Consider the following 26,835-nt stretch of genomic DNA (forward strand, 5'->3'; position numbering starts at 1 on the left):
CCGGGAGCGGCGGTTTAAGGGTTAAACAATTTATTTAGTTGCGTCGGGATCCGGGATCGGCAGGATAATATAAGGGGATAATATAAGGGGGCAGGATAGGGGTTAATAAATGTATTATAGTTGCAGCGGTGTAGGGGGGGCAGGATAGGGGTTAATACATTTATTATAGGTGGCGGTGGTATATGGGGGGCAGGATAGGGGTTACTAGGTATAATGTAGGTGGCGGTGGGCTCCGGGAGCGATGGTTTAGGGTTTAATACATTTATTATAGTTGTGGCGGTGTCCGGGAGCGGCGGTTTAGGGGTTAATAACTTTATTTAGTTGCGAGGGGCTGCGGGGATGCCGGTATAGGGGGTAGAACAGTGTAGTTTAGTGTGGGTGCTTAGTGACAGCTTGTCAATAAAGCTGTCAAAAAGCCGAAGAGCAGTGAGATCGGATGAGTTATAGCTATCACAGTCCGCTGCTCATCGCCCCGTACTTGGTGCGCGGCTTTTTGACAGATTCATTGATAACTTTGCCGAGATTATTCAGGTCCGCAGCGGCAATGGTAGGCGAGCTTAGGCGGGCGTATTGGGGCCGGCGATGGCAGGTAAGTAGACACGTTGATAACTAGAGGCCTATGTGTGACCAAAAAATCATCCTCCATGACATTGATCTGTCATTAGTGTCAGTAAGGAAGTAAGATCTATCCGTTTTGACAACTGGTTGGAGAAGATAATCCAAAAATTGAGCCACCGGCTGGAGAATGGACTCCCTAGCGGAAACAATGGGGTGGCTGGGGGCTCATGGAGGGACTTATGTACCTTTGGAATTGTATACAGAATTGGTATTTTAGGATATCTGGTAATCATGAAGTCTCTCAATTTCTCTGTTAGGAAACCCTGTTCAAACCCAAATCTGATCAGGGTGTCTAATTGCTCCTTAAACTTGTACGTAGGGTCAAAATACAATTTCTGATAAGTCGCCTAATCATTAAGTTAACGCATTATGTCTTGTCTCTAAAGTTCATAATCAAGTAAGAAAATTGCCATTTCTGAGGGTTTTAAAGGGACAGTCTACACCAGAATTTTTATTGTTTTAAAAGATAGATGATCCCTTTATAACCCATTCACCAGTTTTGCATAACCAATACAGTTATATTTATATATTTTTTACCTCTGTGATTATCTTGTATCTAAGCCTCTGCAAACTGCCCCTTAATTTCAGTTCTTTTGACAGACTTGCAGTTTAGTCAATCAGTGCTGGCTCCCAGATAACTTTACATGCATGAGCACAGTGTTATCTATATGAAACACATGAACTAACACCCTCTAGTGGTGAAAAACTGTTAAAATGCATTCTGAAAAGAGGTGGCCTTCAAGGTCTAAGAAATTAGCATATGAACCTCCTAGCTTAAGCTTTCAACTAAGAATACCAAAAGAACAAAGCAAAATTGGTGATAAAAGTAAATTGGAAAATTGTTTAAAATTACATGAAAGATAGAAAAACAGCAGCACATAAGGAGGAGTCTGAGGGCCAAATATAAAAATAAAAATCATCTTTATTTCAACATGAGATTAAAAACTGGTACAAGGCTAGCAAACTCCCTATCTGAATCATGAAAGTTTATGTTGGACAAGACTGTCCCTTTAATGGCTTCTCTTTCAATTTTATTGAAAACATTTTTTTTTTTTTTAAATAATTGTTAATGAGGAAAAAAGTAAATGCATATTACAGGAAAAATTGGAGACAAGTTGAAGATAACAAAACAAGTATTCAAGGCATATCTATGTAGGTTTGTACATTTGTGTGGACAGTCCTCATTTTCTGAGAAGAAAAAAGAAAGAAAAACATGAGCATTGTGTTCAGGAAAAAAAAAAAAACCCTGACATATGGATTAAAGGAATACATCAAGGGGCAATATATACAAGAAAAAGACAAAAACAAGGCTTTCACTCATAGACAAAAAGCATGGTAAACAGTAGCCAAGGGCTACTAATCAAGTTTTCCTATGTATGAGTAGTATGATGAAATATGTAAGTGTGAAGTATTGTATTCAAAAACTTAAAGTCAGCTTGTAAGAAATGCTAAACAGTCTTGCTAAGCTAGGAAGGGAAAATAAGGTTAATACTATGTTGTACTGCAAGATTTAAAAGTATTTAGGGTGCGGTATAGACAAGATAAATCGCATGGTTAACCCTCCTAATCTAGGAGGTTTATTATGTGGGGGGGGGGTGGGGTTAGTTGAGCTGTGGTTTCATAACTCAAGGTAAACAAGCTACAATAAAACAAAGCAACATATCCATGTGGAATGTCTCATGAGCACACGGGTTACTAGTGGATACATAAAAATGAGCTAATTGCTTGCTGGGCTGATGTTATATCTGGCATAGTAGAGTCTAAAGATCTAAGCTAATACATTTGACATGATTTATGATATTTATGATATTATGAGGAAGGAAACTATACTTAATAGCAGTAGTGCAGGTCCGGCCTGCGCTTAAAACATATCAAATACTTAGAAGGAAAGCTGAGCATCACTATATAGCAATGGCCGTAGCCTCAAGTCATGAGCCCAGCACACAATGCCACATACTAAAAATAAAGAATCCAACACATGTATGCATGTATGCTGTCTGTTCTTCTACTATAATTTCAAAGAATCTACGGTACCACATTAAACTTTATAATAAACAAATATCTGAAACTATTTGCAAAGGCATAAACACATATCTAGTATTAAATGTTAGTATTCCCTCAGTGACTATGAAGTCCCCAATCCATGTATTCTACCTATTATGCCTATAAATATAAAAGTGGAAAGGCTCAGACATCTCGGCCGCAGACATCCAAGCCCCTAGGAACATTCAGAAACAAAAGCATTATGTGAGTAGATAGCTAGGGACATCATGCCAAATATCATTTTAGCCGTCAGTGTCTATTATCTGTGCAGGTTGTTTAAGAAAATAAATATGCATAACAGACAAGCACATCAACAACAAAAATTGTTAGGCAGTTAGCTGGATCAAAGGAAATTCTATAATACACATTTTATGCTTGGCTGCAGAGATTACCTCCAAAGGAAGCTCTTATACCTACTATCTTTCATAGCAAGCGTATACATTGTTAAACAGGGTGTGATAGATACCATGTCAGTCATTCAAAATACGTATATACTCAACATATATTCTTACAGGGATAAGCCCACAATACCAATGCCCAACAGCTAAATTATAAACTAGTAATGCTTCACCCATGGCAATGTTTCTATATTTAACAGTAAATAGAATAGTACATTAACATTATGCAAGATATAACTTTGAAACTAGTAATTACTGTGAGGAGAGCTATGATAGGGTTAACTGCCACTGACACCCACACAAAAGCTTGCCACTCAACAAGTAAGAACAAAGGAAGACAGATTCCTACAAACAGTTTAGCCAATGCCTAGTTTAATGGCAACTTGTGCTAGGATCAATGGAAGTCTGCAATGCTGGGCACTTCTAGGCAGGTCATCCTGTGAAGATGGTATTGAGTGTGAGAGGCCAAAGCAAGATGGAACACACTTCCAAAGCTTTTCTGGGCAGACATATGAATAGGCCATGTGTAAGCTCATGGTAGTAAAATTGACACCCAATAATGTATTGCTTCGCCTCCCTATTAGAATCTCGGTCAGAACCCGGATCTCTTCTTCCTCAGTCCACCGTAAGTCAATCTGGTGTTGCAGGCTTTAATGAGGCACACACCACAACCTCCATCTGTGCTAGGGCGGAATAAAATGGCTTTAGCCTTGTGCTGCTTGGAGGAGTTTCTTGTTTCCCCTGAGGTGAGCTTATAGGTATGATTCCCCCAATATCGGTTTGCTGCCAGTTTGAGGAATCCTCAGTTGAAAACAATTATTGCCCCAGAGAAGACAGTAGCAAGCTAAGGCTTGTCATAAGGGTCTGAAAGTGAGCATCAATGAGCTGCTGAGTGCAAAGTTCCCAGTCCTCCACAGCCTCCATGTCAAAACTGCACCTCAGGGACAAACAAGTAGTATGTAAGTGTCTGCTTCCCAGCACTTAGTTGTGTAGAAGGATTGTAGATAGGACAGTCCAGGGGTCCGGGAAAAAGTGTATTGCGGTCAGTTAGTTCCTCCGTTAGAAAAGATTACCAGGGCTAGCAGGCCCAGCATGTGGAACAGTAGCGCTCACCACATGACAAGATTGTGAAGCTAAAGTCCTGTATGCCTCCTTTATGTAGGGCTCTTTCCATCTTGAAATGGTTAGCCTGACATATATAAGAAATTGGGCAGAAATCCAGTCTTATAATATTGCATTATTTTTTGTTTTTTAGTTTATAAGCTAGGAGCTCTGCTTATACATGTCTGCCCTCTTCGGCGGTTGTCTCCGCCCCCCCTCAAATTATTTTTTATATAATATAGCTTTATGTTAAATAATTTCTAAATGATAATGGAAAAGACTAATTTCTTATGTTGATTTCTTATTAATCTGTAACTATTGATAAGTAGTGGTACATTTCAGCCCTGGTTATCAATATAAATGTATAATCGAAATTGATAAACAGATTTTAATAATATTAATTAGATAGATAAATAGATAAATAGATAGATAGATAGAGACACTGTATTTTTCTATATATTTTTTTTCTCACAATATGAAAAATAGCACCAAGCTATAACTGCAGGAAAATATTTGAGAGAACCAAAACTACTTAAGAAAAAAATAAACAGATGTTGTTTAGCTTTTTCCCACAGCTCTATAAATGTAATAGCTAAATTTGATTAGTTAATATTCTCTGATGAGTGAAGATTATTCCCAGTCTGTTCAAAACATTAGCTTTTGTACATCCAATATATTAATTGAATTATATATGATAAAGTAAAATAAAATAGAAATGTAGCTTTTATTATTCCAAGTATCTTTCCGATATTATGTATTTGTCCATATAATTTGCTAAGCAAGGCTATTCCACATCCTTTCTATTAAATGTTGTTTTTGAAAATTAATGTTGCATGTTTCAACCGCTTAAAGGGACAAAAAAAACACTAAGGGCTGTATTACAAGTGGAGCGCTATCATTTGTGCTCAAGCGATATTGGGTTTTCAAGTTACATTCCCCTAATATTACAAGTTGAAAGGACGTATATGCCATACGTCCTCAAAAAAAAGCACTTAACGACCGAGGACGTATGGCATACGTCGTCGGTTTAACAGAGCACTGGAAGCGATCAAAATCGCTTCCAGCTGCTCTAACAGTATTGCAGGCTTGCCTTGATGTCTAGGCATCCTGCAATACTGTTCCCGAGTGCCGGGACCGGATTGATCACTCCCCCACGAGTGATCACTTCCGGTTTCGCTCCACGTGGAGCCCGGCAGTGTTTCAGAGCATCGGAAGCGATCGGACACGCTTCCGATGCTCTGCTTGTGTGCTAAGTGCCTCGGTGGGTCGAGGCACTTAGTTAGTTGTAAAATAAAAGTAAAAAAGATGGCGATGCCCAGTGCATCATGGGGCCTCTGGGGGTGTCCCTAGCCTGCATCATCATAGGGGCAAGCTAGGGTCACCCAATCTGAGCCTCCCACCCTAAAAAAAAAAAAATAATAATAAAATACCCCATTTGTCTGATCATGTCAATATTTGTAAATATTGACTATGATCAGTGTGGATCTCCCTCCCTCTCCTCACTTGCCATTTTGTTGGAGAGAGAGAGAGACCTGTATTTAGCAGAGAGAGAGATTTATTTCTTTTATTTGTTAAAAAATATAGAACCAAAGGCTCTTTTCAGAGCCATTAACCCCTAGCTTGCCAGTGATCACTATATATCACTGGCAGTAGCATAGGTGCACTTTTTTTTTTGCTGCATTTTGCTGTCTGTGCATTTTTTTAGGGGTTTATTTTGATGTTGTAATTTTTTAAAAACCCAAAGGCTCTTTTCAGAAACATTTAGTTAATTTAATTTAGTTTTCAGAGCCATTAACCCCTAGCTTGCCAGTGATCGCTATAAATCACTGGCAGTTGCATAGCTGTACTTTTTTACTGTCTGTGCATTTTTTTAGGGGTTAATTTTGTTGTTGTAATTTTTTAAAAACCCAAAGGCTCTTTTCAGAAACATTTAGTTAATTTAATTTAATTTTCAGAGCCATTAACCCCTAGCTTGCCAGTGATCGCTATAAATCACTGGCAGTAGCATAGCTGTACTTTTTTGCTAGTTAATTTATTTAATTAATTTAGTTAATTTAATTTAATTTTCAGAGCCATTAACCCCTAGCTTGCCAGTGATCGCTATAAATCACTGGCAGTTGCATAGCTGTACTTTTTTGCTGTCTGTGCATTTTTTTAGGGGTTATTTTTGTTGTTGTAATTTTTTAAAAACCCAAAGGCTCTTTTCAGAAACATTTAGTTAATTTAATTTTCAGAGCCATTAACCCCTAGCTTGCCAGTGATCGCTATAAATCACTGGCAGTAGCATAGCTGTACTTTTTTGCTAGTTAATTTAGTTAATTAATTTAGTTAATTTAATTTTTTTTAGTAATTGTTTTCTGTGACAGATACAAAAATGTCACAGAAAAGATATAGGGCTGAGGAGGCGTATGCCATCCTTGCGTCAGAGTCAGATGCCTCTATTTCTGACTCAGACCCCAATTTTGACCCTGCCATGTGCTCAGATACATCACTAGATGCAGTCTCAACTGATAGTGATGTATCTGTGGCTGCTAGCCCCCCTGCCAGCCCCCCTGCTACCCCCCCTGCCAGCCCCCCTGCTAGCCCCCCTGCCAGAAGGAGGCGTGTTGCTGCCATTGCTGCTGAAGAGTGGGTAACGCCTCATCTCCAGAGGCCAGATATCCCACCCTTCACAGCAAATGCTGGCATAAATATAGATGTGGCAGGTTTTAGCCCCCAGCAGTTTCTGGAAGTGTTTCTGGGCGATGATATATTGGGGAACATTGTCGCCCAAACTAATTTATATGCCCATCAGTTCCGTGCTGCAAAGCCTGGAACATATTTGGCAAAGCAGCAATGGGCCCCCATCAATGCGCCAGAATTCAAAAAATTCTGGGCATTGACTATGCTGATGGGCATCATAAAGAAACCCTCCATTCGCTCCTACTGGAGTAGTAGCTCCATCTGCTCTAGCCCCATTTTCTCCCAGACTATGTCGAGGAAGAGGTATGAAATGATTCTGCATTTCATGCACTTCAGCGACAACAGCCTGTGCCCCCCTAGGGAGCATCCCCAATTTGACAGGCTGTATAAAATCCGCCCCCTGATAACCCACTTTTCTGCCAGGTTTGCAGAGGCTTATACACCTGGAAGGAATATATGCATTGATGAATCCCTAATGAAGTATAAGGGAAGGCTGGGATTCAAGCATTATATTCCTTCCAAACGCTCCAGATATGGGGTAAAGGTGTATAAGCTCTGTGACAGCGAGACTGGGTATACTCAGGCCTTCCGGGTGTATGAGGGAAAGGATAGTCACCTTGACCCTCCAGGTTGCCCAGAACATATGGGAACCACTGGCAAGATTGTCTGGGACCTGATATTACCCCTAATGAACAAAGGGTATCACTTGTACTTAGACAATTTTTATACAAGTGTCCTTTTGTTCAAGCTACTGTATTGCTTTGATACATTAGCTTGCGGTACAATTAAAAAGAACCGGGCAGGTTTCCCAGGACAACTTGTACGCACCCGGCTACGAAGGGGGGGAGACCTCAGCTCTGCGCCAAGAGGAGCTGTTGGCACTTAAGTACAGAGACAAGAAGGATGTATACCTTCTTACCACCATCCACACAGAGAGGACGGTGGCGGTTTCTGTACGTGGCAGAGCTGAGATCATAAGGAAGCCAGTGTGCATCAAGTCTTATAACCGGCATATGGGTGGGGTTGATCTGGCTGATCAGCTGCTGCAGCCCTACCTAATTATGCGGAAGACAAGGGCCTGGTACAAAAAGGTTGCAATTTACCTAATGCAGATTGCAACCCACAACGCTTTTTTGTTGTTCAAAAAAGCAAACCCCAGAGTTAAAAAAACTTTTTTACAGTTTCAGATTATTACTGGGATTTTGTACCATGATGCACCTGCTCCCCGGGCGGTGATGGGAGAGAGCAGAGTTGGGGCTACTCATTTTATTTTTAAAATCCCCCCTACTGCTGCAAAGCAGAAACCACAAAAAAAATGCAGAGTCTGTACCAAGAGGGGGAAGAGAAGGGACACCATATATCACTGTCCTGATTGCCCTGGACAGCCTGCACTCTGCATTGGGGACTGCTTCAAGCGGTACCATACAATGGTCAATTTTTAAAAAAATAAATACATTTGGTGTTATATATATATATATATATATATATATCCTCCGTGTGTGTCTGCACTCCCAATGCTGTGTAGTCATCAACCAGGGTGCAAAGTCAAACAAGTATACAGTCTATATCCAATAAAGGACTGCACTCACTGGATTTAGTTTCAGAAACCTTCAAATCTTTATTGTGGTAACGTTTCGGGGTTCGCAGACCCCTTCCTCAGACCAGACAACAGTGCAAGTGAACAAAGTGTGCAATATATAGCACTAGCCCCACCCATCACAAACATCAAAATTGCGCCAAAAATCCATCACCATGGTAACACACAAACAAGGCCCCATGACCATACCACCAGAAAACACAATCAAAATACAAAATAAAACAAACTGCATATGCAAGTATTTTGCATAACCTCATAGTTGAACACTAATATGTACAATCATCAGTAGTAGTAGATATTCAGTAGTTACAATAGAATCACTGTAATTAGTTACTGATCCAGTTTAAGTAGCTTAAAGTATATTTAGACAAGCAATGATGGAAAACACACTAATCAAATAATCAAAGTAAACATCATGCAAGAAGAGGAATCTATCTATCAGTTGCACTGTTTAAAAACATATGCTACATAGGTATCTTAGCTCCCAACACTAGGGTATAATACACCGGCTAAGACATCCTGCATACAACCCTGACACTGGGAACTACGGGCCTTTTTGTTATATTCAACTCGCATGGGACACAACACATTGCTCTGCGCGCCCAGGGGGCTTGACAATTTTGTATTTTTGTATATTTGTATCTGCCAGAATGCAAGCCTTGGGATAAATATGGGGGACATTGAATTAGCAGTAACAGACCTCATATATATCTATATATATCTGATTGACTTTTTATTATTTGTTTATTTTTCATCTAGTTCAAATGCTAGAAGTTTAAATGCCTAATCTATGTTGCAATGTTTATATGATATGGCTTATGTGTATATTTCCTTAAGATTGAGTCCTGTAACTGGATACAGGGAGGTGGATATGTTTTTAAACAGTGCAACTGATAGATAGATTCCTCTTCTTGCATGATGTTTACTTTGATTATTTGATTAGTGTGTTTTCCATCATTGCTTGTCTAAATATACTTTAAGCTACTTAAACTGGATCAGTAACTAATTACAGTGATTCTATTGTAACTACTGAATATCTACTACTACTGATGATTGTACATATTAGTGTTCAACTATGAGGTTATGCAAAATACTTGCATATGCAGTTTGTTTTATTTTGTATTTTGATTGTGTTTTCTGGTGGTATGGTCATGGGGCCTTGTTTGTGTGTTACCATGGTGATGGATTTTTGGCGCAATTTTGATGTTTGTGATGGGTGGGGCTAGTGCTATATATTGCACACTTTGTTCACTTGCACTGTTGTCTGGTCTGAGGAAGGGGTCTGCGAACCCCGAAACGTTACCACAATAAAGATTTGAAGGTTTCTGAAACTAAATCCAGTGAGTGCAGTCCTTTATTGGATATAGACTATATATATATATATATATATATATATATATATATATATATATATATATATATATATATATATATATATATATATATATATATATATATATATATTTGGTTATGTTTACTGTTAGATGGTTTTTTATTTTTTTTACTGTGCCAGATTTTTACATTTCACTAAAATTGGGCCTGTTATTTTTTTTAACCAAAACCCCTGTCAAAACCTATGCATGGGGGACATAGGTGTTCTCAGGGTGCCTTGCAAAAAACAACCTGAAGTATGTTTTTGTAATAACTTACAACAGTCTCTCCTAAATCATAGTCAAAAAGCAATGTGTCTGTAAAAATGAAAATTGAAAAATTACCACCATACACTTTCTCCAATTTTTTGGGCTAAAACAGTTGCTTCAAAGGCATCAAAGCACACCATATACAATACCTTGGGGTGTCAACATTTAAAAAATATACACTTTCATGGCAATAAATAAAAGTGGGGTATGCGATAGGCCACAAACTAAAGATAGGCCTATCAGAAGAAATACTCTCATTGTTAATAACTAAAATCACAAGTCATAAATTTGTAACATAACCTTCCCAAAATCCTGGCAAACCTATGCATGGGGGGCATAGGTGTACTCAGGGTGCCTTGCAGAAAACAACCTGAAGTATTCTTTTGCAATAACTTACAACAGTCTCTCCTAAATCATAGTCAAAAAGCAATGTGTCTGTAAAAATGAAAATTTAAAAATAACCACCATACACTTTCTCCAATTTTTTGGGCTAAAACGGTTGCTTCAAAGGCATCAAAGCACACCATATACAATACCTTGGGGTGTCAACATTTAAAAAATATACACTTTCATGGCAATAAATAAAAGTGGGGTATGCGATAGGCCACAAACTAAAGATAGGCCTATCAGAAGAAATACTATTAACAATGAAACATAACCTTCCCAAAATCCTGGCAAACCTATGCATGGGGGGCATAGGTGTACTCAGGGTGCCTTGCAGAAAACAACCTGAAGTATTCTTTTGCAATAACTTACAACAGTCTCTCCTAAATCATAGTCAAAAAGCAATGTGTCTGTAAAAATGAAAATTGAAAAATAACCACCATACACTTTCTCCAATTTTTTGGGCTAAAACGGTTGCTTCAAAGGCATCAAAGCACACCATATACAATACCTTGGGGTGTCAACATTTAAAAAATATACACTTTCATGGCAATAAATAAAAGTGGGGTATGCAATAGGCCATAAACTAAAGATAGGCCTATCAGAAGAAATACTCTCATTGTTAATAACTAAAATCACAAGTCATAAAATTGTAACATAACCTTCCCAAAATCCTGGCAAACCTATGCATGGGGGGCATAGGTGTACTCAGGGTGCCTTGCAGAAAACAACCTGAAGTATTCTTTTGCAATAACTTACAACAGTCTCTCCTAAATCATAGTCAAAAAGCAATGTGTCTGTAAAAATGAAAATTGAAAAATAACCACCATACACTTTCTCCAATTTTTTGGGCTAAAACGGTTGCTTCAAAGGAATCAAAGCACACCATATACAATACCTTGGGGTGTCAACTTTTCAAATATATGCACATTCATGGAAAACAAATAAATTGGGGTATGTTAAAAGAACCCCCAAAAAGACGATAGGCAAAGAAAATATGTTAAATGTGAAAAAAAAATCACAAACGCATGTCAGACATTTGGCATTGCACCCCCCAAACAAGCCACCAAACCTATGCATAGGTGGTATCACTGAACTCAGGAGATGTTGGTGACCACATATTGGTGTCTTCTTTGGTAGTAACACATAACAGGAGCTGTGAATCCATGTCTAAACTACAATGTATGTGAACAATAACACAAAAATATGAATGCCCAATAGTTTGACAAAGACTAGTGGTTAAATTAGTGCATGGAAAGTGTTAAAATACCTGCATTTGAAATACCCTAGGAAGTCTACTTTTCAAAAATATATGGTTTGATTGAGGTAAATTACATTGGCCGGCTTCAGAAATGTCTTAAATAGGACATGGGTGCATGGGATGTGAAAATTCAAAGTGGAAAAAATGGAATGGGCTTCCTAAAAATAAGGCCTTTTAGCCCCCAGAGAACCCAACACACCTATACATGGGTGGTATCACTGTACTCAGGAGAGGTTGTTGAACACATATTGAGGTGTTTTTTGGCAGTAACACATAACAGGAACTGAAAATCCATGCCTAAAGGACAATGTGTGTGAAAAATAACACAAAAAAATGACTACCCAAAAGTTTGACAAAGACTGGTGGTTGAATTAGTGCATGGAAAGTGTTAAAATATCAGCATTTGAAAAACCCTAGGGTGTCTACTTTTCAAAAATATATGGTTTGATGGGGGTAAATTCCATTGGCCAGCTTCAGAAATGTCCCAAATAGGACATGGGTGCATGATGACCGATGTGAAAATTCCAAGTTGAAAAACTGGAATGCGCTACCTAAAAATAAGGCCATTTAGCCCCCAGAGAACCCGATACACCTATACATAGGTGGTATCAATGTACTCAGGAGATGTTGTTGAACACATATTGAGGTGGTTTTTGGCAGTAACACATAACAGGAACTGAAAATACATGCCTAAAGTACAATGTGTGTGAAAAATAACACAAAAAAATGACTACCCAAACGTTTGACAAAGACTGGTGGTTGAATTAGTGCATGGAAAGTGTTAAAATATCAGCATTTGAAAAACCCTAGGGTGTCTACTTTTCAAAAATATATGGTTTGATGGGGGTAAATTCCATTGGCCAGCTTCAGAAATGTCCCAAATAGGACATGGGTGCATGATGACCAAGTTGAAAAACTGGAATGCGCTACCTAAAAATAAGGCCATTTAGCCCCCAGAGAACCCGACACACCTATACATAGGTGGTATCACTGTACTCAGGAGATATTGTTGAACACATATTGAGGTGGTTTTTGGCAGTAACACATAACAGGAACTGAAAATCCATGCCTAAAGTACAATGTGTGTGAAAAATAACACAAAAAAATGACTACCCAAAAGTTTGACAAAGACTGGTGGTTGAATTAGTGCATGGAAAGTGTTAAAATATCAGCATTTGAAAAACCCTAGGGTGTCTACTTTTCAAAAATATGTGGTTTGATGGGGGTAAATTCCATTGGCCAGCTTCAGAAATGTCCCAAATAGGACATGGGTGCATGATGACCGATGTGAAAATTCCAAGTTGAAAAAATGGAATGCGCTACCTAAAAATAAGGCCATTTAGCCCCCAGAGAACCCGACACACCTATACATAGGTGGTATCACTGTACTCAGGAGAAGTTGTTGAACACATATTGAGGTGGTTTTTGGCAGTAACACATAACAGGAACTGAAAATCCATGCCTAAAGTACAATGTGTGTGAAAAATAACACAAAAAAATGACTACCCAAAAGTTTGACAAAGACTGGTGGTTGAATTAGTGCATGGAAAGTGTTAAAATATCAGCATTTGAAAAACCCTAGGGTGTCTACTTTTCAAAAATATATGGTTTGATGGGGGTAAATTCCATTGGCCAGCTTCAGAAATGTCCCAAATAGGACATGGGTGCATGATGACCGATGTGAAAATTCCAAGTTGAAAAACTGGAATGCGCTACCTAAAAATAAGGCCATTTAGCCCCAGAGAACCCGACACACCTATACATAGGTGGTATCACTGTACTCAGGAGATGTTGTTGAACACATATTGAGGTGGTTTTTGGCAGTAACACATAACAGGAACTGAAAATACATGCCTAAAGTACAATGTGTGTGAAAAATAACACAAAAAAATGACTACACAAAAGTTTGACAAAGACTAGTGGTTGAATTAGTGCATGGAAAGCGTTAAAATACCAGCATTTGAAATACCCTAGGGTGTCTACTTTTCAAAAATATATGGTTTGATGGGGGTAAATTCCATTGGCCAGCTTCAGAAATGTCCCAAATAGGACATGGGTGCATGATGACCGATGTGAAAATTCCAAGTTGAAAAACTGGAATGCGCTACCTAAAAATAAGGCCATTTAGCCCCCAGAGAACCCAACACACCTATACATAGGTGGTATCACTGTACTCAGGAGATATTGTTGAACAGATATTGAGGTGGTTTTTGGCAGTAACACATAACAGGAACTGAAAATACATGCCTAAAGTACAATGTGTGTGAAAAATAACACAAAAAAATGACTACCCAAACGTTTGACAAAGACTAGTGGTTGAATTAGTGCATGGAAAGTGTTAAAATACCAGCATTTGAAATACCCTAGGGTTTCTACTTTTCAAAAATATATGGTTTGATGGGGTAAACTCCATTGGCCAGCTTCAGAAATGTCCCAAATAGGACATGGGTGCATGATGACCAATGTGAAAATTCCAAGTTGAAAAACTAGAATGTGCTACCTAAAAATAAGGCCATTTAGCCCCCAGAGAACCCGACACACCTATACATAGGTGGTATCACTGTACTCAGGAGATATTGTTGAACACATATTGAGGTGGTTTTTGGCAGTAACACATAACAGGAACTGAAAATACATGCCTAAAGTACAATATGTCTGAAAAATAACACAAAAAAATGACTACCCAAAAGTTTGACAAAGACTAGTGGTTGAATTAGTGCATGGAAAGTGTTAAAATACCAGCATTTGAAATACCCTAGGGTGTCTACTTTTCAAAAATATATGGTTTTATGGGGGTAAATTCCATTGGCCAGCTTCAGAAATGTCCCAAATAGGACATGGGTGCATGATGACCGATGTGAAAATTCCAAGTTGAAAAACTGGAATGCGCTACCTAAAAATAAGGCCATTTAGCCCCCAGAGAACCCGACACACCTATACATAGGTGGTATCACTGTACTCAGGAGATGTTGTTGAACACATATTGAGGTGGTTTTGGCAGTAACACATAACATGAACTGAAAATACATGCCTAAAATACAATGTGTGTGAAAAATAACACAAGAAAATGACTACCCAAACGTTTGACAAAGACTAGTGGTTGAATTAGTGCATGGAAAGTGTTAAAATACCAGCATTTGAAATACCCTAGGGTGTCTACTTTTCAAAAATATATGGTTTGACGGGGTAAACTTCATTGGCCAGCTTCAGAAATGTCCCAAATAGGACATGGGTGCATGATGACCAATGTGAAAATTCCAAGTTGAAAAACTAGAATGTGCTACCTAAAAATAAGGCCATTTAGCCCCCAGAGAACCCGACACACCTATACATAGGTGGTATCACTGTACTCAGGAGATATTGTTGAACACATATTGAGGTGGTTTTTGGCAGTAACACATAACAGGAACTGAAAATACATGCCTAAAGTACAATGTGTCTGAAAAATAACACAAAAAAATGACTACCCAAACGTTTGACAAAGACTAGTGGTTGAATTAGTGCATGGAAAGTGTTAAAATACCAGCATTTGAAATAGCCTAGGGTGTCTACTTTTCAAAAATATATGGTTTGATGGGGGTAAATTCCATTGGCCAGCTTCAGAAATGTCCCAAATAGGACATGGGTGCATGATGACCGATGTGAAAATTCCAAGTTGAAAAACTGGAATGCGCTACCTAAAAATAAGGCCATTTAGCCCCCAGAGAACCCGACACACCTATACATAGGTGGTATCACTGTACTCAGGAGATATTGTTGAACACATATTGAGGTGGTTTTTGGCAGTAACACATAACAGGAACTGAAAATCCATGCCTAAAGTACAATGTGTGTGAAAAATAACACAAAAAAATGACTACCCAAAAGTTTGACAAAGACTAGTGGTTGAATTAGTGCATGGAAAGTGTTAAAATACCAGCATTTGAAATACCCTAGGGTGTCTACTGTTCAAAAATATGTGGTTTGATGGGGGTAAATTCCATTGGTCAGCTTCAGAAATGTCCCAAATAGGACATGGGTGCATGATGACCGATGTGAAAATTCCAAGTTGAAAAACTGGAATGCGCTCTCTAAAAATAAGGGCTTTTAGCCCACAGAGAACCCGACACACCTATACATGGGTGGTATCACTGTACCCAGGAGATGCTACTGAAGACATATTAGGGTGTTATTTGGCAGTAACCCTTACCATTTTATCAGTAAATGTATTCTTAAATTGCTATTTGTCAAAAAATCAAATTATTTTTCCCCCCCCCCCAAACTTTGGCATAGATTGGTGGTAAAATGGTTGCATGAAAAAAGTCAAAATACCCCAAGTTTAATACCTTAGGTTGTCTTCTTTTAAAAAATATATACATTTGAAGGGTTATTCAGGGATTCCTGACAGATATTGGTGTTACAATGTAACTATCGCCAATTTTGAAAAAACATGGTTTTGAAATAGCAAAGTGCTACTTGTACTTATTGCCCTATAACTTGCAAAAAAAGCAAAGAACATGTAAACATTGGGTATTTCTAAACTCAAGACAAAATTTAGAAACTATTTAGCATTGGTATTTTATGGTGGTTGTAGATGTGTTAGAGATTTTAGGGCTCAAAGTTAGAAAAAGTGTGTTTTTTTTCATTTTTTCCTAATATTTTATAATTTTTTTATAGTAAATTATAAGATATGATGAAAATAATGGTATATTTAGAAAGTCCATTTAATGGCGAGAAAAACAGTATATAATATGTGTGGGTACAGTAAATGAGTAAGAGGAAAATAACAGTTAAACACAAACATCGCAGAAATGCAAAAATAGCCTTGGTCCCAGATGGTCAACAAATTGAAAAGTGGCCTGGTCACTAAGGGGTTAAACAAGATTCATAAGACACTCAAAAATACATTAAAAGTACATTTATACTCATAACACTGATAAAAAAAATATGGAAAAAATGCATAACAATGTTATAAGGGCTGAAAGATATTATGGGGTAGATTTATTATATGCCAGACGAACATCCCTAAATGTCGACAGCATATGCTGTCAGCATTTAATATTGCACAAGTATTTCTTGTGAAATGTTTGTGCAATGTCTCCCCCTGCACATTCGTGGCCAATTGGCCGGTAGCAGGGGATGTTCTTACGACCGCTGCTTCTTAACTTCAGTTTCCGGCGAGCCAAAAACTTCGGGCAGAGACAAGGTCTTAGGTGTTAGAAAAAAAAGGCATGTAAAGGGTTTAACACAGAGCTACAGTATATACATGTCTAAATATATATATATATATATATATCTGTCATGCTCCACATGAGAGCGGGTTCAGGTGTTGGGAGTTGTTGTGCAGAAGTGTCAGGTTCTGGAACTAAAGATGTGTGGTATCTAGTTCTACGTGAGTCTCTCCTTCTAGGCATTATGAATCTAGTACAAGGTACTGAGAAAAAAAGTACAGGTTTTATTAAACAGAGTTATCAGCAAGGCAGATAAATGCAGACTGGAGGTAAGACAAGAGTCCCTTGGCAGACAAGAATAAAATACAGGTAACACAGTTCAGACAGTCTCAAGGCTGGCAGGCAGGGCACAAGGGCAAAATGCACACTAAAGACAGATGACTCAGTACTGGTAAACTCTAAACTGGTAGCCAGGATGTGTGGACAGATGGTACAGGGAAAATTTCAGGAACGCAGCAATGAGAAATACAGATGCACATTTACCACAATTCTGAGAAATGGAAATGCACATCTAAGACATCAAGAGCATAACCGGACAATTTAACAGGCCACAACAGGGGGAATTATATATAATATCACAAACCAATGAATGTTTACTAAGAAGTGACAAGGACCACCCCATGCAAATAAGGCAAATTAAAAAAAATATATATATTTTTTTTATAAAATATTGCCCACTTAAAGGACTGTTTACATATTGGTTGAGTATTAAACGCTGCTGAATGTCTTGCTATTTTTGGATGGTTCTGATTCCACTGTCCTTTGTTCCTCTTTACAGATTCTGTTCTAGGGATGGGCAAATGTGCTGAAAGTGTAATTCATTTAGCAGAATGAATAGTCCGGTGGACATTTGTTTTGGACAATCAAATGTTGATAAGAAAGAAAATCCATTAAAATTCAGTTATTGAATGTTATTTCTGGTTTTTGAAAGCTACTTTCTTTTTCGAATGTTCATAATTAGATACAATATCCACATTCCAAATTTTGAATGTGACATTTGATTTAAAGGGACATAAAGGGACATAAAAGGGACATAAAACAGTATGAACTAACATAAGTTTCTAAATATATAATGCAGCCAAAGCTGTTTATTTTTTTAACCCTTATTAACCCCTTTATTTCAGGCATAGTTTTGTTTGCAGCAAGCTCCCCCCTGGGCATTTCCATATACGGAAAGAGCTATTCAGGCCATAGCTATCGCAGAATGCACTTGTGCACATGCATGGTAGGGGGCAGAGTCACATAACACCTGACTAAAGCAGTGCACAGTATAATGCTGAAGCTTTCACAAAACATTTGACATTATCCCCATGGAAACAAGCAAGCCTCTTGGCAACAAACAATAACAGTATCTGATGATCCTCCTCAACACCCCCCCCCCCCCACACACACACACGTGCACAATATGTTACATGGTACCTCAGGGTTTGGAGTAAGACACTGATAAGGGAGGTGGAGCAAGCTACACCTGGCAACACTAAAGTGTAAGCAATTTTGCAGATGTTTGGAAATAATATGCACATAACTCACTTTAACTAATATTATTCAGAATATCAATTGTTCATATGGAATGGAATTTAGTAAATTAATTTATAATAGATACAAATATATCAATTTGAATGTTTATATTTTAAATATTGAATAATTTGAATATTAAATTTAACGAGAGCATTAGAAATTATATTACAAATATATAGATTTGAATTTTTCGAATTTGAATATTGCATAATTCCAATCAAATTTTTTTTTTTTATAATAACTACATATTACATTTAAAGAAAGCATTGCAAATACTATTACATTAAACAAATGTTAGAATGTTATACAAACATTCGAAATTCAAAACAAACAAACGAATGGGTTAAAAAAAACACAAAATTTTTTGGAATTTTGTGAAACATTTGCCCATCCATATTCTGTTCACTAAAACATAATAAAAAAATAAATTTCCAAACCTGAAATATATAAAAGTTACAACTTTATTTGTGGAGTAGACAGGGACAGGGGTGAGATCTAATGTGTATTATGATAGACAGAGGGGTTGCAGGACCAATGCATTGTTTCAGAGTAAGGGCTCAATGTACAAGGCACCATTTGATGGCAGGCACCAGGCCTTTGCCTCTTACCCTCCCCACCACCTCTGAGATAGTAGATATGAACCACACTGAACATGTTCATTGACAGTCTCTTCTCGTTCTTGAAGGGAGAGGCATTACACACTTAAGTGAATATGTCATGATACATCCGGCGAGTTGATGTATAGTGTCTGCTGCCTATTCAATGAAAAGTTGGGCGGGCAAGTCCCAAGTTGGGGCCTTAAGTATGTGGCTGAGAGATAGGCTTTATGACCAGGATTTGGGTTTGATCTTCGGACTGATGTGGCAAAGTGACTGTAAGAGAGTCTGCAAGACGATGTGATCTGATATAAGTAATAACGTATTAATCTTATAGGCTGTTGGTAGGCCTATAGGATAGATTTGATGTTTGATATGGGTATGTGGCTGGCAAGGACTTGGAGACTAATTATTCTACCCGTCGTGCCTTTATAGGTAACATAAGTATAAATCAATAGATATACATACAACTAGCAATAATGTGTCATGGATGCTGAATGAGCAAAGTCCAAAATGTAATCTATTTGCTGCCAAAAGAGGCTTGCTAGCACCATTATGTTTAATATTCTTTTTCTGAGTCTCAGGATCAGCTTATTCTTAAAGTTCCAAAGTCTGATATTAATTATTCATTTAGATATGCTGGAATATTAAAGTAACATATATTAATCCTGGATATGATCATTCAGGAGGGCTTCAAATCTTTAGTGAATATACGGATATGTATAGTAAAAAAAAACTTTCCCATTACAAGGATAAATACTCTTTCAGACTCCTAAAAGGAGAGCTAATTGCTTGCCTTGTTTTCTTTATTTTGTGACAACAGCATCTGTGGCGACAACTGTCAAAAAGAGCAAAGTAAAAATAGCTACACACAGATTCACTGACATTTGTTTCCTTTTAATTTGACATATTTTCAGTTCACATATTTTTATTCAAAGCTTGATACATTTTTTTTTATCCCTAAGAGATATCTCACAGAGAATTATATGCAACTTAACCACATAATAATGTCATGACTTTAAACATACAAGGGAAGAATAACCTACTTTTTTATTCTCAATTCCTGCTATAAACTATAGACCTTTTTTATTGATATGCTTAGATTTGTTTAAAATAGCTTATGCACATTCTCACCAAATTCAGCTATAACATTAATATTAAAAAGTGTTTGAGTTTCTTTTATTAATTGTAGACTTAATGATCACAATAATACATAAGAAAATGGCAAAAACAAGGAGAATAATTAATATACAGAGATGAGGACTATTTTATTAATTGATGGGTACTTTATTTCAAGTTCTCATTCACCTGGTATTTTAAGAGCATAAATAACAATGGTATAACTTTATTAAATGCATTCAAGTTTTGTCCTTTTAAAATGACAAATAACAAAAATGATATTGTAAATCTGCTTTAAAGACACTTTTGCACAATTTGCCGCACTATGATGATTGTATTCCAAACCATTTAAAGAATGCCTTAAAGTGATAGTAATCATAGGAAATTAAATCATTATTTTTAATCCTTGTCACTGTACAAGTGTAGAAATACTTTTTCCTTTTAGCATATGTTAAAGGGTTAAATTCTGTTCCACTAATACTACTTTGTTTACTCTCACTGTAGACTTTTTTTTTTTTAATGGTGACATTTTCACGGCTCAGCCAATCCGTGTGCTTTTTAATGGTGACATTGTCACGGCTCAGCCAATCCGTGTGTATGTGAGCCATATGGCATACATGCGAATTGGCCAAGCAGTAAAAACACTTTTAACAGATTAAAAAAAGAGTAGTTTATAGTAGGCCGGCAGATAAGAGTGAATTGAGTAGTTTTAGTGGAATGGAATTTAACCCTTTAACAACCACTATAAGAAGAAAAAAGTACATATTCACTTGTACAGTGACAAGGATTAAAAATAATGATTTAACTACCTTTGTTTACCAATACTTTAAGATTTAATCATTTCTCAGACTTACACGGTGAATAGATACACCAATTAAAAGACTCACAGAATAAAAAGCAAAGCAGGATGATTCAAACTGAAAATTGTGTTAGAAAATAAATGCAAATCAGCTAATTCCATTTTTGAATTTAAGCTGAATGTTATAATGATAGCAGCCTGTTACAAACCTTTATCTAATATAGACCCCTGTTTGAATTTACATCTGAAAACCCTGTATAGCAGCTTTTGTGTTTTCTTTGTATTGTTTTCTAAGTCATTCTAATGCTATTGAAAGAGAATAAGGGGCCGAATTATCAAGCTCCATAACCTGTCTGCCTGCTCTGAGGAGGTGGACAGATATCGCTGGAAATCAACCCGATCGAATATGATCGGGTTGATTGACACCCCCTGCTAGTGGCCGCAAATCTGCAGGGGGCGGCATTGCACCAGCAGTTCACAAGAACTATAGATAGATAGATAAGAAGAAAAAAGTACATATTCACTTGTACAGTGACAAGGATTAAAAATAATGATTTAACTACCTTTGTTTACCAATACTTTAAGATTTAATCATTTCTCAGACTTACACGGTGAATAGATACACCAATTAAAAGACTCACAGAATAAAAAGCAAAGCAGGATGATTCAAACTGAAAATTGTGTTAGAAAATAAATGCAAATCAGCTAATTCCATTTTTGAATTTAAGCTGAATGTTATAATGATAGCAGCCTGTTACAAACCTTTATCTAATATAGACCCCTGTTTGAATTTACATCTGAAAACCCTGTATAGCAGCTTTTGTGTTTTCTTTGTATTGTTTTCTAAGTCATTCTAATGCTATTGAAAGAGAATAAGGGGCCGAATTATCAAGCTCCATAACCTGTCTGCCTGCTCTGAGGAGGTGGACAGATATCGCTGGAAATCAACCCGATCGAATATGATCGGGTTGATTGACACCCCCTGCTAGTGGCCGCAAATCTGCAGGGGGCGGCATTGCACCAGCAGTTCACAAGAACTATAGATAGATAGATAGATAGATAGATAGATAGATAGATAGATAGATACAATTATATATAGGAATATCTATTTATAAATACAGAGAACATATTCTGCTATGTTCAGAACATTGGAATGTGAAACATTTACAAAAAAATACACAATTAAAACCTTTATTAATGCTTTTACATGTTTTCATCTACTTAATGGCAAAGGGCTCCATGCACTTTTATATATGTATACATATGTATTTATGTGTTTAGATGTGTATATATGTACATGCATACATATTGACACAAACACACACACACACATATATATATATATCTTTAGACATGTTTATGTATCTATCTCTATGTTAAAGCCCTTTGGTTTTTTTTCTTACATTAGAGACCTTATGTTTGAGCCTTTATAACTTTTGTGTGCAATATTTGTTTAATAGTTTTTAATAGATAGTGCTATTGTGAGTGTAACTATACATGTAATATATTTTTAATGTGTTTTGCAAAACAATTAACCAGAGCTCTGAAGTCTCATTAATCATCGCTCAAGCGATTGCATTTACTTTTAACTCGTAATATGAGCGGTAAGCCTGACAAGCAAAAACCCTCGCAATATACCCCTTATCGCTCTGGCACAAACGTTTGCGCTGGTCCTGTGTATTTGTACTTTATTATAACTCTCATAGCAACTAATTTGCTATGTACAAAGGAGGTTTTCTTACCACAAATTCATTTGAAAACCATAAAATAACCGTTATTATAAGGTTTTCTAACAATATGGAATGGGTTCATATTTAAAGACCACACAAATATGATTTTGAATGGGAATTCTGATTGATTGGAATAGAGTCTATATTGTATAAACTAGGGTTGCCAAAACTAAAAGCTAGGTGCCACATACAACACTCAAAGGTTTTTACCCGGCTGTCAGCACCACTGAGCAGAAAACAAACATCAGTAATTTGTTATTTGTCATTGGGTAATTGACTGTGTATTTTTACTAAGTGGTACATTTTAACAGTATATATATTTAAATCAAATTGGCTAATTCATATAAGGTATTTTTACTAAAAATGTGATTATAATAATTTTATTTTGCGGTTTTATCTTTAGCATGAATATAATGTAATGTGCTCCCCTGTGCAATGCATTAGAAAACGTCCCTCCACACATAAAATTTGGGCAACTCTGGTATTAAAGGGACACTGAACCCAATTTTTTTCTTTTGTGATTCAGATAGAGCATGCAATTTTAAGCAACTTTCTAATTTACTCCTATTAGCAATATTTATTTGTTCTCTTGCTATCTTTATTTGAAAAAGAAGGCATCTAAGCTTTTTTTCTTGGTTCAGAACTCTGGACAGCAGTTTTTGATTGGTGGATGAATTTATCCACCAATCAGCAAGGACAACCTAGGTTGTTCAGCAAAAATGGGCCGGCATCTAAACTTACATTCTGGCATTTCAAATAAAGATACCAAGAGAATAAAGAACATTTGATAATAGGAGTAAATTAGAAAGTTGCCTAAAATTGCATGCTCTATCTGAATCACGAAAGAAAAAATGTGGGTTCAGTGTCCCTTTATCGCTAAAACATATCTTCTAAGTATTCTGAATTTTAAAACAGGGAATGTGAATTTTAGTCCCCAAAGTGGTTGAAAATGTATTAAATACTTGAAACAAACAGTATCTTGCTTTGTTTCTCAGATAACAATTTACATTTTCTTTTTAAAGAGTTTATATTAAGAAAATATACAAGTGTGATTCTAAAATGTTATTTTTATTATAAACAGGTTTTATATGGGGAGAAATTAAACAGATGTGGGATGGAGGATTTCAAGATTACATCCATGACTGGTGGAATTTAATGGATTTCGTGATGAATTCATTGTATTTAGCAACTATTTCATTAAAAATTGTTGCATTCTTAAAGGTACAGTGACTATTTTGAATATATTTATAGAACACACAATACCTTTTTTAGTTTGCTTGTAATACTTATAGTCTAACTCCATATGAAATAAAATGTTTAAACATAGGATAGTGCCCTTTAAAATCAAATTAATGTTTAAATACACCATTGAAAGTAAAGGTCCTGTGGTCTAGTGCTCTCATAAAGGGAGATATAAGTAAAAATTCAACTTTCATGATTTTTATAGAAATTTACCTCATTCCTTTAGTATAAATTTTTAAATGTAGTTTCTTCCCATGAAAGCATACTACGGTAGACCAAGGACAACGCACATGTCTTGAACACTATTTGGCAACAGTGTCTGCAACACTGTAATCATTTTATAAATATATAGTGCTTAAAACACATTTACACCCCTAAGCCTAGCTCAATGCACTTTGATGGACTTTCTATCAGACAAACTATACCAAGATAGTAATTTACTATTGGTAACAAATAAAATAGAAGGTTTTTAAAATTGCATGTTCTATCTGAATAATTAAATTTGATTTTGACTGGATATGAATGGGAAAGCCTATAGCCATAAACAAGTTTTCAATAGAAAAGTTCCCGAAAATGTTTTCTCGGGCGTTAAGTACTTGTTAATTGGGTTTGGGAACCCAACTGAAACTGACATATACAATAGCCCTTTCACACCTCCAAAGGTTACAGTACAGTTATTTTGAACTAACAATTTTGTACAGTGCGTAAGAGAAATCCTTATTTTCATGTGTGAAAGTAACCTATAGTAATTTAAATCCAATTATTATAGATACTGTAAAAAAAAATCTTAATACTCCATAGAATATTTGAAAAATGTGCCTTAAGTTTTTATGTGCGCTAACTGGAAACTGTGTTAGACCTAAAGCCTGAATCCCCGAAGTGCATTACATGTATTTTACATTCATATGATCTTCACATAGAAATAAAACATAATTTTTATTATAATTTATATATATATAATAATAATGTTAAAGGGACATGAAAACCACATTTTTTCTTTCATGATTTAGAAAGAGCATGACATTTTAAAAAACTTTCCAACTTCTATTATCTAGGTTGCTTCATTCTCTTGATATTCTTTGTAGCTGTTGATTGGTGGCTGCACATAGAGGCCTCATCTGTTTGGTTCACCCATGTGCACTGCTATTTCTTCAAGAAAGGATATCTAAAAAAATTAAGCAAATTAGATTATAGATATAAATTGCAATGTTGTCCAAAACTGTATTCTCTATCTGAATCAAACAGAAGAAAAATGTGGGGTTTCATGTCCCTTTAATGTATAATATATATCTATACTTATATATCTATAGGAATAGATATACAGGTAAAATTATATACAGATATATATATATATATATATATATATATATATATATATAATGTGTATTTACAATAAAAAATAACATATTCCTGTACATGATGAACATTGGAATGTGAAATATTAATTACTAAAAGGGGAAGGCTAGACCATGCTTCCCGGAAGTTAACCTTTAGCTATGTACAAAGGCCTCCTAGCCGGCCAAAATGGAGAATTAAAGTAATGGTGTGATGTACAAAGTGCCTAAGCCGAAGGCCGAGGTTGCTGTGGAAAATAAAGGTTCCTAATCTAGTCAAATGGACCACTGAGAGGGCTAGTGGTGTCTAGCTCAAGGGTTTATTTATTAAAATAAAACACAATGAATACAATAAAATACAATAAAATTACAAAAACATTATGGAACCATGATACCTATGTGTACTAATAAAAAGGCTTGACATATAGTAGGTGTTGTCCTACAGATAATCGGACTCTTGACTTGGGAGAGTCGGAACAGCTGTGCATATGTTATCAATCAGTAAAGAAAGGGATATCCGTAATACTTGTATATAACAGTAGTGACAATAACAAAGTCCAGCAGTAGTGTCCAACGTAATGGTGATGTAATTAGTGTCCAAAGTGAAGTATCAACATTTCCAACTCTGTGTAGAAAAAATCCTGTGTAAGAAAATACTGTGCAAAACTGTAGATAAATTATAAAAGTTGCAGTAAATATTCGCAGTGAAATGAAAAATAAAAAAAATTAAAATTAAAAAATTAAAAATGTACATAAAAATGGTGAAAAAATGTGTGAAGTAATGAAGTGAATAATTCTGAGTGTTAATTTGATGGAAGTAGTCCTCAAATAAAATCCTAGATGCTCCTTATATCTTCCTATACGATTCTGAGTGTCCCTATAAAAATTGGAAACAATAGTGTAGATTGTACAAATATAATAGATAATTATTTTGAATTTACATTAAACTCTTAATCTGGCATACATATGGGGGCCTCATATTGTGTTTAGAATTAAGCACAATGACCTGACCGTTGTGTATATTTGTGTCTTGGTCGGTTGTGTTCCCGTGACATCATATCCGGTTTCGGATCAATGACGCCATTTCCGGTTTCAGTTACACCGGAAGTGTATGCGGATGTTGTTACGGATTAGAGATTATCTGCCTGCGCTCCAAAACTGAATTTATTAGAGATCATGATATTTAGACGACATACTGATTATATGGAAAGTCACATCTGAAGACCTCGAATACACAATAGAGGTTATGAATAAAAATATTCTAAATCTGAAATTCACACATGTATGGAGCAAGACGGACATTGTATTTCTGGATTTAAAGATAGAAGCTATTAATGGAAAATGGGAGACATCAACACACTTCAAAGAAGTTGACAGCAACAATTATATTCACAATCTTAGCTGTCACCACGAAAAGTGGAAAAATAATATCCCGAAGGGCCAACTACTAAGGATTTGAAAAAATTGCTCAAACACTATGAGGTGGGAAGAACAAGCAACACAAAGGTGTTATTGCGAAGATCTATTAGATCTCAAAATAGAAGAAATAAGAGGGATTGAAAG

At 36.4% G+C, this 26,835-nt stretch overlaps 1 protein-coding gene across 1 annotated transcript in view; it reads left to right on the forward strand.

Annotated features, from left to right (window-relative positions):
* The window catches only part of TRPC4 (transient receptor potential cation channel subfamily C member 4), a 424,617-nt gene that overhangs the window by 283,305 nt on the left and 114,477 nt on the right, over window positions 1-26,835 (forward strand). The window contains exon 4 of the mRNA XM_053708416.1: window positions 23,778-23,917. Coding sequence (XP_053564391.1) covers window positions 23,778-23,917 — 140 coding nt within the window. The remainder of the gene's footprint in view (window positions 1-23,777; window positions 23,918-26,835) is intronic.

The sequence above is a fragment of the Bombina bombina genome, chromosome 3, assembly GCF_027579735.1.
Source record: "Bombina bombina isolate aBomBom1 chromosome 3, aBomBom1.pri, whole genome shotgun sequence".
In the NCBI taxonomy this organism is placed as follows: Eukaryota; Metazoa; Chordata; class Amphibia; order Anura; family Bombinatoridae; genus Bombina; species Bombina bombina.